This window comes from Hemitrygon akajei, chromosome 16 (genome assembly GCF_048418815.1).
Source record: "Hemitrygon akajei chromosome 16, sHemAka1.3, whole genome shotgun sequence".
Classification (NCBI taxonomy): domain Eukaryota; kingdom Metazoa; phylum Chordata; class Chondrichthyes; order Myliobatiformes; family Dasyatidae; genus Hemitrygon; species Hemitrygon akajei.
The window spans coordinates 7,048,978-7,064,101 of NC_133139.1; the positions used below are offsets into that span (position 1 = coordinate 7,048,978).

At 41.3% G+C, this 15,124-nt stretch overlaps 1 protein-coding gene across 12 annotated transcripts in view; it reads right to left on the bottom strand.

The window, feature by feature from the left end:
- The window catches only part of LOC140739720 (transcription factor 12-like), a 175,233-nt gene that overhangs the window by 24,801 nt on the left and 135,308 nt on the right, over window positions 1-15,124 (bottom strand). For 7 of the 12 annotated variants that reach the window (XM_073068171.1, XM_073068169.1, XM_073068168.1 and 4 more), the window contains 6 exons: window positions 12,792-12,856; window positions 12,357-12,435; window positions 11,295-11,368; window positions 10,003-10,209; window positions 7,695-7,815; window positions 2,410-2,572 (listed from right to left, as the gene is read on the bottom strand). In XM_073068171.1, the coding sequence (XP_072924272.1) occupies window positions 2,410-2,572; window positions 7,695-7,815; window positions 10,003-10,209; window positions 11,295-11,368; window positions 12,357-12,435; window positions 12,792-12,856 (709 nt within the window). The remainder of the gene's footprint in view (window positions 1-2,409; window positions 2,573-7,694; window positions 7,816-10,002; window positions 10,210-11,294; window positions 11,369-12,356; window positions 12,436-12,791; window positions 12,857-15,124) is intronic. The other 5 variants (XM_073068173.1, XM_073068175.1, XM_073068176.1 and 2 more) reach the window with 1 other exon arrangement.

The window sequence follows — 15,124 nt, forward strand, 5'->3', positions numbered from 1 at the left end:
GGACCCCCACCATCCAGGCCATGCTCTCTTCTTGCTTCTGCCTTCAGGAAGGAACTTCAGGTCCCAAACCACCAGGTTCAGGAATAGTTATTACCCGACAACCATCAGGCTCCTGAACCAGCGTGGATAACTTCATTCACCTCAATTTGGAAATGACTCCATAACCTAGGGACTCACTTTCAAGCACTCTACACCTCACATTCTCACTATCCTTTATTTAAATCTGCACAATTTGTCTTCTTTTGCACATTGGTTGTTTCCCTGTCTTTACTTATGTATAGTTTTTTATGAATTCTATAGTATTCCTTTATTTTCTTGTAAATGCCCGTAGGAAAATGAATCTTGACATTGTGTAGGGTGACATAAATGTACTTCGATAGCAAATTTACTGTGAACTTTGAATAGGGAGATGGAACACAGTCATGAATCTACAACTCCATCAGTTAGTGTTTTAGAAGTCACGTGTCAAGGTTTGCTGACACAATCTGACAAGTCACCAGTAACCAGAACGACACATACAAAATGCTGGACATCTGGCAGCATCTATGGAAATTAACAAACAGTTGACAGTTCAGGCCGAGACCCTTAATTGGGAATGGACAAGAAGGGGGACAAGCTAGGTGATAGGTGACGCCAGGTGGGTTAGAAAGGTAAAGGACTGGAGAAGTAATCTGATAGGAGATGATAGGCTGGTGAAGAGAAAACATAAGGGGCCAGAGTGGGGAATAGACTAAGAGGGAAGGAGGCGGAAGAAAAAAATACCAGAAGGAGAAATCTATGTTCATGCCATCAGGTTGGAGGCTAGCCAGATGGAATATGAGGTGTTGTTTCTCCACCCAGCGAGTGGCCTCATCATAGGAGAAGAGGAGGCCATGGACCAACATTAGACATAGGAGCAGAATTAGGCCATTTGGCCCATCGAGTCTGCTAAGGCATTTCATCATGGCTGATCCATTTCCAACATGTTGGAACGGGAATGGGAATAGGATTTAAAATGGTTGGTTCACCAAGTCCAAACCCACACATTCTTATTTGCATGCCACATGCTTATTTACCAAGTTAGTCATCAGAGAGGATGGGAAAATTGAGGAAAAAAGTATTTGCTTCTCATAGGACAATGTCAGCTTATGAATTTGCATTCTGTTCCTTTAATGTCTTTATTGATAGTGGAATGTATACTCTGTAGCCACTTTATTAGATACACTTGCTCATTATTGCAAATATCTAATCAGCCCATCATGTGACAGCAACTCCATGCACAAAAGCATGCTGACACGGTCAAGAGGTTCAGTTGTTCTTCAGACCAATTCAGACTGGGGAAGAAATGTGATCTACGTGACTTTGACTGTGGAATGATTGTTCGTACTAGATGGGGTGGTTTGATTATCTCAGAAACTGCTGATCTCCTAGGATTTTCACACACAACAGAGAGTTTACAGAGAATGGTGCAAGAAACAAAAAACATACAGTGAGCAGCAGTTTTGTGATTGAAAACTCCTTGTTAGTGAGAGAAGTGAGAGGAGAATGGCCAGACTGGTTCAAGCTCATGGGAAGGCAACAGTAACTCAAATAACCATGTGTTACAACTGTGGGGTGCAGAAAAGATCTCTGAATGTACAACATATCAAACCTTCAAGTGGATGGACTACAGCAGCAGAAGACCACATTGGGTTTCACTCCTGTACCTAATAAAGTGGCCACTGAGTGTATTATGCTCATTGCCCAGTTCCAGTGGACTGGACGGATGAGATCAATGGCCAGGAAAGTGATTCTACAACGCTTTGTGAAGAGCGAAGGGCATGACAAGGCACAGAAGAAGTCCACTACAACCAAAGAAGACCCTAGATGTGATGACTACTTGTATCTCTGGACCCAGACATCAGAAGTCGAGAGACAGGAACTATCCCTGTGCGACAGCTTTTCCACTTTAAAATCTTTTCTGCACAGGTTTCTTTGTGCAGTTCACATAATCAAGAACAGCACAAATCTAAATGACATCGTCAGATATGACAGACAACCATTCATATATGCACTTATTCCCATGCCCCTGACCTGCACTGATAGAACAAGCACACCCATAAGTGTCTCAGTTTTGGTATTGAGTTCCATAAAATTGTTGCAAATAAAATGTTATAAGAAACTTTAACGACAGTTGAGCACCTGGCCAAGATAGATGAAGGAATCAGACAGATCTCAAAATGCCTTGCTCACTTTACCCAAACTTTCCACAAACTTTTAGTTTACTATGGAGATGAAGTACTCCAAGATTTTCAGGGAAATAACTCTTCCTACTTACACCTTCTACATAATAATCTCTATTCTTTGTTGTGATATATTCAAAAGAGCACAGCACTTAGTTAGCCCACATCAAGAAATTGGAGACCACTTCTCGGACAGAGGAAATAATACCTTGTTCTTGATGCCCGTGATGACACTTTGGAATCTTTCCGTTCATCATCTGACTTCTCTTCTGTACCCGAGGAATTGTGGTTTTCGTCGTCCTCCTTTTCTTCTTGCTTTATATCCGCAGTAGACTGACTGGCATTAGATCTCTGCAGACCACCGGGCATTCCTGGAAAAGGATGAGAATCAGGGAGGTTACAAATTAGGATATAACCAGTGACCAAATGTGCTTCATGTGATGGACTCTTAGAACGTCTACAGGCTGTGAGAGGCATTACCTATGTCTACATTTCTCTTAAACATCTGCCAAGCGGGTGAAAAACTAATCAGATTTCTTGTCCTAAACTGCAAGTGAGCTATTCTTCTAAGTACTGTTCCCCCTAATCTGTGCTGGTACATGGCTGCGCAGTAACTGAACACAGGTAGAAAAAGTTTACGAAATGTGTAAGATTTTCTTTGTTGTACTGTACTGTATACCCTTCAATTAATAAATAAAATCTAAAGTATGTGATTTTTCTATTTTAACTCTAAATATTCAAAGTATACATATTAGAAAAAAAATATTAAAGTGCTGCATAGTTTTCTGGTTAAAAACTTTCTGCTCAGAACAGGTGGTCTGCGCAGCTGTAAAAAAAAAATTAGAGGGAATGTAGCTCCTAAGTAACAGAATTCAAGTTTCAAGATTGTTTAATGTCACTTCCAGTATACAAGCACAAAGAAGATTGAAATAATTGCTACTCTGGATCTGATGCAGCGCAAAAAATATAAATACATAAGATTGTCCACAAAGTGACGCTAGGCACAGGAGTGTCTACATAAAAGGTGACTGACAGGAAATGATAAAGTAGTGGTGGTGGTGGGGGCAGGGTTTGGAGGTGTTAATCAACCTTACTGCTTGCAGAGAGAGAGACTGTTTTTGAGTCCTGGTGTGGATGCTATGGAGCCTCCTCCCTGATGGGAATGGGACAAACAGTTCAGGAGCAGGGTGGGTGTGATTCTTCATGAAATTGCAGGGCCTTTTCTGGCACCTTTCTGTACATATGCCCTGATAGTAGGTAGGTTGGTGCCAGTGATGGCTTGGGCAGTTTTGACTACCAGTTGTAGAGTCTTCCTGTCTGCTGCAGTGCAGTTTCTGTACCAAACAGTGATGCAGCTCATTAAAATATCATCGCTGCACATCTGTAGAACAATGCAAATGTAAATGTGCATGATCCAGCTCTCTTCAGCCTCCTCAGAAAGTAGGGGCATTGGTGAACTTTACTGATTGTGTAGGATGTGTTTTGAGACCATGAAAGGATGCCACTGACCACTACCTAACTTCTACAGACATACTCATTGGGTGCATTGTTATCTGGTGCAGGAATTCAAGAAGATGCAGTGTCACACACTAAATACTGGAGAAACTCAGCAGGCCAGGCAGCACTTATGGAAGAGTACAGTCGATGTTTCAGACTGAGATCCTTAAGCAGGACTGGAGGAAAAAATGCTGAGGAGTAGATTTAAAAGGTAGAGTCTCACCAATATACAGGATGCCACACCAGGAGCACTAGACACAGTATATGATCCCAACAGACTCACAGGTCAAGTGTTACCTCACTTGGAAGGGCTGTTTGGGGCCCTGAATGGTAGGGAGGGAGGACATCTGTTGGGATCATAAACTATGTCTTGTGCTCCCTATGTGGCCTCCTGTATATCGATGAGACCCAACATAGATTGGGAGACTGCTTCGCCAAGCACCTATGCTCCATTAGCCAGAAGAAGTGGTATCTTCCAAGTGGCTACCCATTTTAATTCTACTTCCCATTCCCATTCTGATACATCTATCCATAACCTCCTCCACTGTTGTGATGAGACCACACTCAGGTTGGAGGAACACTTCATATTCTGTCTGGGTAGCCTCCAACCTGACGGCATGAATATTGATTTCTCAAACTTCCGGTAATGCTCCCCCACATCTCCATCATCATTCCCTGTCCTCCTTTCCCTCTCAACTTATTTCCTTACCCGCCCGTTGCCTCCTTCTGGTGCTCCTTCCTTCTTTTCTTTCTTCCATGGCCTTCTGTCCTCTTCTATCAGACTCCCCCTTCTCCAACCCTGTATATCTTTCACCAATCAACTTACCAGCTCTTCACTTGATCTCTTCCCCTTCAGGTTTCACCTATCACTTTGTGTTTCTCTCTCCCCTCCCCCACCTTTTAAAACTACTCCTCAGCCTTTTTTCTCCAGTCCTCCGATTTCCTCCAGCATTCTGTGTGTTTTGCTTGGATTTCCAGCATCTGCAGATTTTCTCTTGTTTGAAGATGCAGAGTGTAGTGGACTCAGAGATGAAGTTCATTGTTTTGTGGCAACAGTGCATTGTAATACATAAAAAACTACAATAATATATAATGGTGGAGAGGAAGAAGCTGTTCCTAAAATGTTGAATGTGTGGGTCTCCAGGCCCCTGTAGGATTCAGCCCAACCCATTACAGACATGTCCCTCCCCACCATCGGTAGTATTTACATGAGTAAGTACTACCTCAGGCGCTGCCTCAGGAAGGCCAATTTATCATCAAAGATCCCCAGCATATGCGCCATGCCATCTTTGCAAGGAGGTACAGAAGCCAGAAGTCTCACTCCATCAAGTTCAAGAACAGCTACCTCCCTTCAACCATTCAGTTCTTGAACCAACTGGTAAAATCCTAATCACTACAGTTTAGTGAACACCATGACCACTTTACATTAAAACAGACTTTGTAATCTTTTGTACTAATTATGTTCTTTCATGTACATGTTTATATTTTTCTTGTGAATGCTGCTTATATGATGCTGTGTGCCTGTGATGCTGCTGCTAGTAAGACTTTCAAATGGACTTTGACTTGAGACAAGGTATTACAATCACTGTTCCCTCAAGGTTGTATAGTTGTGCAGTAACTGAAGAGCTGCCACACAAATGGCCTTTGTTGCCACACAGCTGGAATTTGCTTTTATATAATGTTTTATTCAATTGCCAACTAGTTTTCAAGCCGTGTAAACATTTCCTGCAGAGAGCAATGGTTAGTCCGTACAGCTTTAAAAGAAAATTAGAAGGAACATTGCAACACCTTTAGCCGACAATTTCCCTCTTTTTATAAGCTGAAAGATGCAATGGGCTAAAGTTCTTATTACCTTTTTCTTGGAATTCATTGAATCTACCACTGATTATTTGAGTACAAAAAGTGTTACTTCGAGTGTAAATTAATTTTGACCACAAAACTCTGAGCCAAGTGCTCAAAATATCAACTAAGGTATTTTATTTAGAAACACAGTGTGGAACAGACTCTTAGATCTGCACCATCCAGCAACCCACCTGTTTAACCCTAGTCCAATCATGAGACAATTTACAATGACCAACTAACCGGTACGTTTTTGGACTGTACGAGGAAACCGAAGCACCCAGGGAAAACCCACACATACATAGTTGGAATGTACAAACTTGCTTACAGAGGACCCCAGAATTGAACTCCGATTCCCCGAGCTGTAATAGCATCGTGCTGTTACGCTACTGTGATGCCCACCTATCCTTGCATGTCTACAGGAATTCTATGTACCTATAGGGTTTCTATTTTTACAGACCCCATACCGCAAATCACTATCTTTTTTTGAGCAACACACACAAAGAATACAACTGCTCAGGCAGCATCAATGGAGTGGGATAAACAGTTGATGTTTTGGACCAAAACCCTTCATCAGAACTGGAAAGAAAGGAGACAGAAACCAGAATAAGTAGGTGGATGGAAGGGGAGAGTACGTGCTGGCAAATGGTAGTCGAAACCAGGTGAGGGAAAAGGTGGGCGGGTGGGTGGGGGAGAGGATGTAGGAACCTCTGAGGCTTTAGATGTAAAAGGTAAAGGGCTGAAGAAGAAAGAATCTGATAGGACAGGACATGGACCATTGAAGAATAATAAGGAGGAGAGACACCAGAGGGAGATGATAGGCAGGTGAGGAGAAGGGGAGGGTTAAGAGTAAGGAATGGATAGAGAGAGAAGTGAGAGGGGAGAAATTACTGGAAGTTGGAGAAATCTATGTTCAAGCTATCAGGTTGGAGGCTACTCTGACAAAATATGAGATGTTGCTACTCCAACCTGAGTTTTGCTTTATCATGGCAGTAAAGGAGGCCATGGACAGACATTTCAGAACGGGAATGAGAAGTCAAATTGAAATGGGTGACCACCAGGAGATCCTGGTTTTTGCAGCAGACACTTCCCCTGCAAATTTGGATGGGGCATTAGCTATGTATCAGTTGGAGCTCTAAAGCATTTTACCCTTCTACAAAATCACTTCACAAATTTGCATCGATTTTAAAGTAGTGGATGGGAAGTTGGCCTCTTCTGTTTGTGCTGCCTTCCAGTGTTTGCTCAGTGGAAGATAAGCTAGACTGCCTTTGTCTGCGGCAATATGAGGAACTGCTGGGGACTTGTTCTTGTAGAAACATGGCTCCAGGACAACATCCATGCACAATGAATCTACAGGCCATGACATCAGGGACTTGGGTTATATTTGGTAACTGAATGTTTTTCTGCTATTATATGTGCTGTATATGCCGTGTGCGACTGTTGGTACTGTGTTTGCACTTTTGCCCCAGAGGAATGCTGTTTTGTTTGGCTGTATTTTTGAGTATGATTGGATGATAATTAAACTTGAACTTGAAACAAAAAGTGGACATCTGACTTTGGAATGGATGAAATATACTGGACCAAGAGATCATTAACTACATGTCCCATTCTGTAAATAACATTATAAATGCCTTCCCACCATTGAGGACATAAAGGCAGTGCCTCAAGGAGACGGCACCCATCTTGGACCCTCCCCATCTATGCCATGATAGCACACTGGTTAGCTTGATGATATTACAGCTCGGGATGCTTTGGAGTTCAATTTTGCCACCATTCTTTAAGGGATCTCTGTCCATCCTTTATGTGGATTGCTTGGATTTTCTCCGGATACCCTGGTTTCCTCCAACAGTCCAAAGACATGCTGGGTAAGTTATTTGATCATTGTAAATTGCCTTGTGATTAGGTTAGGGTTAATCGGGGTTGTGTATTTGCTGGGACAGTGTGGCCCAAAGGGCTGGAAAGGGCCTACTCCATGCTATACCGTCCAATAAAAAACAAGCAAACCAACAAATCCAGGACATGTCTTATTATTAACATCAGGGAGGAGGTACAAGAGCCTTAGGATGCACACTCTTTGTTTTACTAACAACTTCTCCTCTGTAGTAAAAAAACATAGTAAGCACACAATGCATTACATTCATACAGGTGCATACTGACCGCTGTAAGCTTCTTGAGGCCGGTTAAGATCTGACAGTGCAGTGGTCTGTGATGGCAGCACACGGCTGGGCAGAACACTAGGGTTGTTAGATATTCCTGAGCCTTCTTCATGAGCTCCAACCTGATCAAAAAACAACAGCGTGAGATACAAGTGTTCAGCACTTTCCACAAGCTTACACATGAAGAAACAAGAAAGAGTGTTTGCTCATACGAAACTCAAAGCAAGACCATGGATCATCTGACGATGGCCTCGGATCCACCTTCAATTCTGTCAAATGTCAAAATTCTGTCCCTCTATCTCCTCTTTGGACATAGAACAATGTCCAACCTGTAAGTCCCTTAGCCAACATAGTACATCACAGCATAGTACAGTATAGACCCTTCAGCCCACAATATTGTGCTGAACTTTCACCTACTCTAAAATTAATCTAACCCTTCCCTCCCATATAGCCCTCCATTTTTCTTTCATCCATGTGTCTAAGAGTTTCTTAAATGTCCCTAATATACCTGCCTCTGCCACCATCCCTGGCAGCGCATTCCACACACCCACCACTCGCTGTGTAAATGAACCCCTCCCCAATAACCTTAAAATTATGGCTCCTTGTATTAGCCATTTCCACCCTGGGAAAAAGTCACTGGTTATTCACTCTATCTATGACTCTCATCATCTTGTACGCCCTTTTCAAGTAACCTCTCGTCCTCCTTCACTCCAAAGAGAAAAGCCCTAGCTCACTCAACTTATCCTCATAAAACAAGCTCTCTAATCTAGGCAGCATCCTGGTAAATCTCCCCTGCACCCTCTCTAAAGCTTCCGTGTCCTTCCTATAATGAAAAATTGGAAACAAGGTTACTTCTTGAAGATTTACATCAAAATTGCAATGATTGCATCTTAACAGGACTTCAAGTTTATAAGATTTTTTGGAATGTTCCCAAGTTGCAAGAGAAAGCACGAAGCAAAAAGATTTAAAAACCTATAAAACCAGGAAGGGAAGTGGTTGAGAAACATGGTAGCGTAGCCATTAGTGTAATGTTTTAAAGCGCTAGCAATTATGATTGGTACTCAATCTGTGCCGCAGTCTGAAAGGAGTTTATATGTTCTCTCTGTGACCATTTGGGTTTCCTCCCAGTGCTCCAGTTTCCTCCCGTATTCCAAAGATGCATTGTATGGGTCAGAATTAATAAGCTGAGGGCATGCTATGTTGGCGCCAGAAGCATGGAGACACTTGTGGGCCACCCCCAGCATAATCCTCAGAATGTGTTGTTCGATGATACCAACAACGCAGTTCTCCGTATGTTTCAATGTTTGATGTTACAAATAAAGCTAATTTAATCTCTCTTTAATCTTTAAATAGGGCATTTTCCTGATTTACAATATGCTGGAGGAACTCAGCAGGTCAAGCAGCATCTATAGAGAGGAATAAATAGTTGATATTTCAGGCCAAGAGACTACATCAGGACTGCAAAATGTCCCAAGATGTCAACTGTTTATTCCTCTCTATAGATTCTGCCTAACCTGCTGAGATCCTCCAGCAGATTGTGTGCGTTGCTCTGGATTTTCAGCATTTGCATAATCTCATGTGTTTATGATTTCCATGATTCAACTTTGTGTAATGAACCAACGCAAAAAACCAAAGGTAGATTCTCAACAACAAACCACTTTGTTAATAAATTGGCTCTACAAGGACAGAATGTTGTAGCGGTATCTGTAAACATTATGGTTTTACTCACCTATTTTTATCAATACATAACTTGGATGAAAGCTGACACAATAATCCAAGTGTCCCAACACCCCAGATCTTACATACAAATAACAAGAAGGGCATCACAGTAGTGTAGAGGTTAGCACAATGCTATTACATCTTGGGGCATTGGAGTTTGGTGTTCAATTCCAGCGTCCTCTGTAAGGAATTTGTACGTCCAGTCTGTCAGCATGTGGGCTTCCTCCAGGTGCCCTGGTTTCCTCCCACAGTGCAAAAATGTATCGGTTAGTAGGTTAATCAGTCATTTTAAATTATCGTGTGATTAGGCTAGGGTTAAACCAGTGGGTTGCTGACAGTGCAGCTCATTGAGATAGAAGGACCTGTACCTCAAAATAAATAGAAAACCTGGATGAAACACCAATTCTTGGGAGACTTGACAGGTTCATTGCAAGTGTTCCAACACTCCAGATCTTGATGATAACAAGATATAGATTTCAAAACAATACTTCAGTAACTAATATACACAAAAAGAGATGATTGCACCGTACTGTGAAATAAACAATCATGCAATGAGCCAGTTTAAATAACTGAGAAGGTGGAACTCTCACCATAGAATGCCGGTTTGCTGGCAACAGGACTGGGGGTGTGAATCCTGTGCTTAAACCTCCGACTGGGCCATTGTGCGATGGCCCTATTAATACATGCAAGTCACTGTGGTTACTGGGCATGGTTGTTGCTGACCCAACAGCGTGACTGCGCAGCACGTGAATGGCGTCGTCCAGTCTGTCTAGCCGATCTTCCATTTTATTCTGCTGCTTGGAAAGGAAGTTAAACATTCAAATATGTCTATAAGTAAGAAGCAAAGGGCAGCAGTAATTACATGCACCATTGCGACCAGCCACCTGGAATTAAACAATCAAATATTTTATTCACTGGAAGTGTGGGATTTAGAGGATTTAAAAAAATATAAAACATGATGTTGTGCCGACCTTTTAACTACTCCGAGATCAATCTTAACTCTTCATGAGAATGATCCTGGGAATGAAAGGGTTAATCCACGAGGCGTGTTCGATGGCTGTGAGCCTGTACTTGCTCTAGTTTAGAAGAATGAGATGGGATCTCATTGAAACTTACCTCATACTAGAAGGCCTAGATAGAGTGGATGTGGAAAGGATGTTTTAAATGGTGGGGACTCTACAAAAAGAGGGCACAGCCTCAGAATAGGACTTCTGATTAGAACAGAGATGAGGAGAAATTTCCTAGACACAGGTGAATTTGTGGAGGCCAAGTCACTGGGTATACTTAAAGTGGAGGTTGACAGGCTCTTGATTAGTAAGTACATCAAAGTTTACAGGGAGATGGTAGGAGAATGGGGTTGCCAGGGATAATAGATCAACTACGGTGGAATGGTGGAGCTGACTCGATGGACTGAATGCCCCAAATCTGCTCTCTTGTCTTTGGTCTCAAGGTCTTTTAAGACATAGCAGCAGCATTCGGCCAGCCCAACTCTTTTGCTATTTGATCATTGGTGATTTATTATCCCCCTCGACACTATTTCTTTAATTTGAATTAAAAACTTCCAATACTAACTTTTTGCTAAATTCAGGTGGTCCAGGTACATGGAGCAAAGTTTAACTGAATAGCAAAATATGAAATAATTCTTTTTACTAAAAGAACAACATAAATACCACAAAACACAATCAGTCTCAGCTTACTGCTGGGATATAATTTTTTGCTAAGAGCTCTATTCATTTTTAAATTAAATACTAAAAGAAAGGATAGTGAAGAGCATATAACCTCTTCCAAAATGTATACTGTTGCACTGAAATTATTATCAATTAAAATTTTGTACAATGCAGATCCAGTATTGCAAAATATAAGTTCACTGTGAAAATCCTACCAGGTTATGTAGCGTCCCTTCGTAACTCGGTGACAGTGCACCTTGGCCCCCAGTTCTAGACCACTGACCTGTACCTGTAGAAAGACAGAATAACCAATTTTATTCAAATAAACACAGCAGATTCTAGTTAACTGGGACACATCGGGACCTGTACATTTTGGCCCAATGGAGTGGCTGCCCCAATTGGCTTAAGTTTCATGGAAGCACACAAAAATGTATAAAAATCCCAAACTTAGTTACAAATTATGTATTTAAATTAAATACAGAACAAATTAGAACACTATCAATAGTACTACAGAACTATAAAAAACTGTGTTAGTTCCTAATAGTTGAATTCATCCAGTGTATGCAATGAACAAAATCAGCAGACACCTCGTGCAGATAAGACTGCCTTCATACAATGTTGCTGGTGACTGCATCCTCCAAATCTTCATTTTCAGTATAACATTCAAGATGATTCTCAATATCTTTAAATTCATCATGGTCCCCAACTCGTTGAAGTAGTGAAATCATTTCATTTTCACTCCCGGCTGTTTCTGGCATCTCCAAGCCCAAAACGCAGTGAACAAATCAGTTCTGAATTGTCTGACTGCTTATTTCTCACCAATGATCAGTGACAAAAACATCACCATTTTTTTGAACACAAACACAAGCAAGAGACACTATCTAAAACTTTCATTCTAAGCACGGAGTAGTGTTGAATGGCCACACAAGTGCACACGATTGACACTAGTTAGAAACTGTTCGGCAACAGTGTCCTGCCCAAATTAAGCAGCATAGAATCCCAAATAAATGAAGAGAATCCTGGCAATCTTCTCGATTATTTTTTGTTCTTCAAGAGTTGTCCCAAATAAGCAGCTGCCCCAATTAACTGATGGCCTAAAAACTGGAATCCACTGAAGTTGAAATAAATCATGCAGTTTCAATCTTGAACACTGGGTGGTGTACTAGCCCCATCTTCTGCGAGGATAAAAACAGCTGCACTGTTCAAACACAAGCAGTGATTCAGGATATGGAGAAATACAGCATTTTTGTAAGACCACTGGGAAAAATAATAAATACCTGCAATTGCCTGTGGGGAGCCAACTGGTGTTGATGGATTTGAATGGAAGTTATTGCTGGTATGGTCTGGTGAATAAATCTGGAAAACAGGCAAGTCCCCAAACTAGTTATTTGATAGTAACACAAAGGCACCATATACTTAACTGCATCCAAATCAACACTGCATGTTAACACCTGATACGTGGACAGTAAATACATCTAACATTCTAATTTTAGCTGCATTAAATATGCCAATCCATTCAATAGTCTGTGTTCATGTCAATTAAAGAAGGTTAATTAAACCCTTACAATAATACGATTGTTATACAAGTTATTACATAAAGCTGTCAAGAACAATCTTGGACTGAAATGTTGACTGTTTAATTCTTCCAGCATTTTGTGTGTGTGTTATTCTGGATTTCTAGCATCTGCAGAATCTCTTGTGTTTAAGCTTACCGAGGCTAGAGCCTTCCCCAGTGCGTCACAGGTCTGTGGGCTGCCAGATGAACTTCCTCTATTAGCTGAAATCAGAAGAGATAAGTTAACAGGAAACCCAACAGGCTGAGGCTTTGTAAGGTATTGGTCAGACTGCACTTGAGAGTATTGAGAGTGGTTTTGGGCCCCTTGTCTAAGAAAGGAAGTGCTGGTATTGGAGAGGGTACAGAGGAAGTTCCCAGGAATGAAAGAGTTAACAAGCTTTGGGCTTGTACTCCCTGGGGTTTAGAAGAACCGGGGGGGGGGGGGGGGGGTGGTATGTCATTGAAACCTATTGAATATTGAAAGGTCTGGATAGAGCTGATGTGGAGAGTATGATTACTATAGTGGGGGAGTCTAGAACCAGAGGACAAAGACTCAGAATGGAGGGACATCCAGTTAGAATAGAGATGAGGAGGAATTTGTTAAGCAAGAGGGTTGTGGATCTGTGGAATTCATTGCCACACACAGCTGTGGAGGTCAAATCACTGGGTATATTTAAACCGGAGGCTGATAGGTTCTTAATTAGTAAGGGTGTCAAAGGTTATGGGAGAAGGCTGGAGAATGGAGTTGAGAGGGATAATAAATCAGACATGATGGAATGGCACAACAGAGTCCAAGAGCTAAACAGCCCGATTCTGCTCCTATATCTGATGTCCTTACTCAACTAGCAAATATTGAATCTTGAGAGAGACCTTTGATCAGGGAAGTGACTAAAGAAATAAAAGTTTAAGGATAGATAACACACATTGCAAGATCTGCTAGAACAGAGAACACCAGTGTATGCAGTTCTGGTCACCGACCTACAGGAAAGATATCAGTAAGATTCAAAGAATGCAACAAAAAAAATTTCAAGGCTGCTGGCCTCCCCAGATTCAAGGAAATTTTCAAGGAGCAATGCCTCAAAAAGATGGCATTATCATTAAGGACCCCCATCACCAGGGACATGCTCTTTTCTTATTACTACCATCAGAAATAAGATACATGAACCTGAAGACACACACTCAACATTTCACGCAGCTTCTACTCCTCCGCTATCAGATTTCTGAGCACACAACCAACCAACCGATGAACACTACCTCACTATTTTTGTTCTACTTTAGTTTAAAATATACATTTCTTATTGTAATTTATAGTTCAAAGTTGAAAATAAATTTATTGTCAAAGTACATATATGTCACCATATACAGCCCTCAGATTCATTTTCTTGCAGATACATTCAATAAATCCAGTAACCATAATATAATCAATGATGAATCACACCAACAAGGTGGAGAACAAGTGTGCAAAGACAACAAACTCCACAAATACAAAAAGAAAGCAAATAATACTAATCAATAAATAACCGATAAATATTGAAAACATGAGATGAAGAGTCCTTGAAAGTGAGTCCATAGGCTGTGGGAACATTTCAGTATTGGGCAAGTGAAGTTATCCCCTTTGGTTCAAGAGCCTGAGGATTGATGGGAATTAACTATTACTGAACCTGGTGGTGTGAGTCCTAAGGCTCATGAACCTTCTTCCTAATGGCAGCAGTAAGAAGAGAGCATTACCTAAGTGGTGGGGTCCCAGATGATGATGATGCTTTCCTGCAACAACGCTCCATGCAGATGTGCTCAATGGTGGGGAGGGTTTTACCCATGATGGACTGGGCCGTATCCACTGCTTTTTGTAGGATTTTCCTTTTTGAGGGCATTGGTGTTTCCATACCAAGCCATGATGCAACTAGCCAATATTCTTTTCACCACACATCTATAGCAGTTAGTCAAAGTTTTAGCTGACATGCTGAATCTTCATAAACTTCTAAGGAAGTAGAGGTACTGCTGTGCTTTCTTTGCAATGGCACTTACATGCTGGGCCCAGGAGGGATCCTCTGAAATGATAACACCAAGGAATTTAAATACGCTGATACTCTCCACTTCTGATCCCCCGATGAGGACTGGTTCATGGATTTCCTGTCAATAATCAGCTCCTTGGTCTTGCTGAAGTTGAGTGTTGTTGTGGCACTACTCAGTTAGATTTTCAGTTTCCCTCTCTTATGCTGATTCAGCACCACATTTGACTTGGCCTATGATAGTGGTGTTGTCAGCAAACTTAATTTAAAAAAATCTATTATACTGTACTACTGCCACAAAACAACAAATTTAATGACTTTTTCCAAGTGATATTAAACCTGATTCTGATGTTGCTGGGACTTGAAGGTGTGAGTTACAGAGGAAGGCTGAATAAGTTAGGAACATAGAAGATTAGAAGAATGTGGCATAGAAGAATGAGGGGATATTTGATAAAGGTATACAAAATTATGATGGAGATAA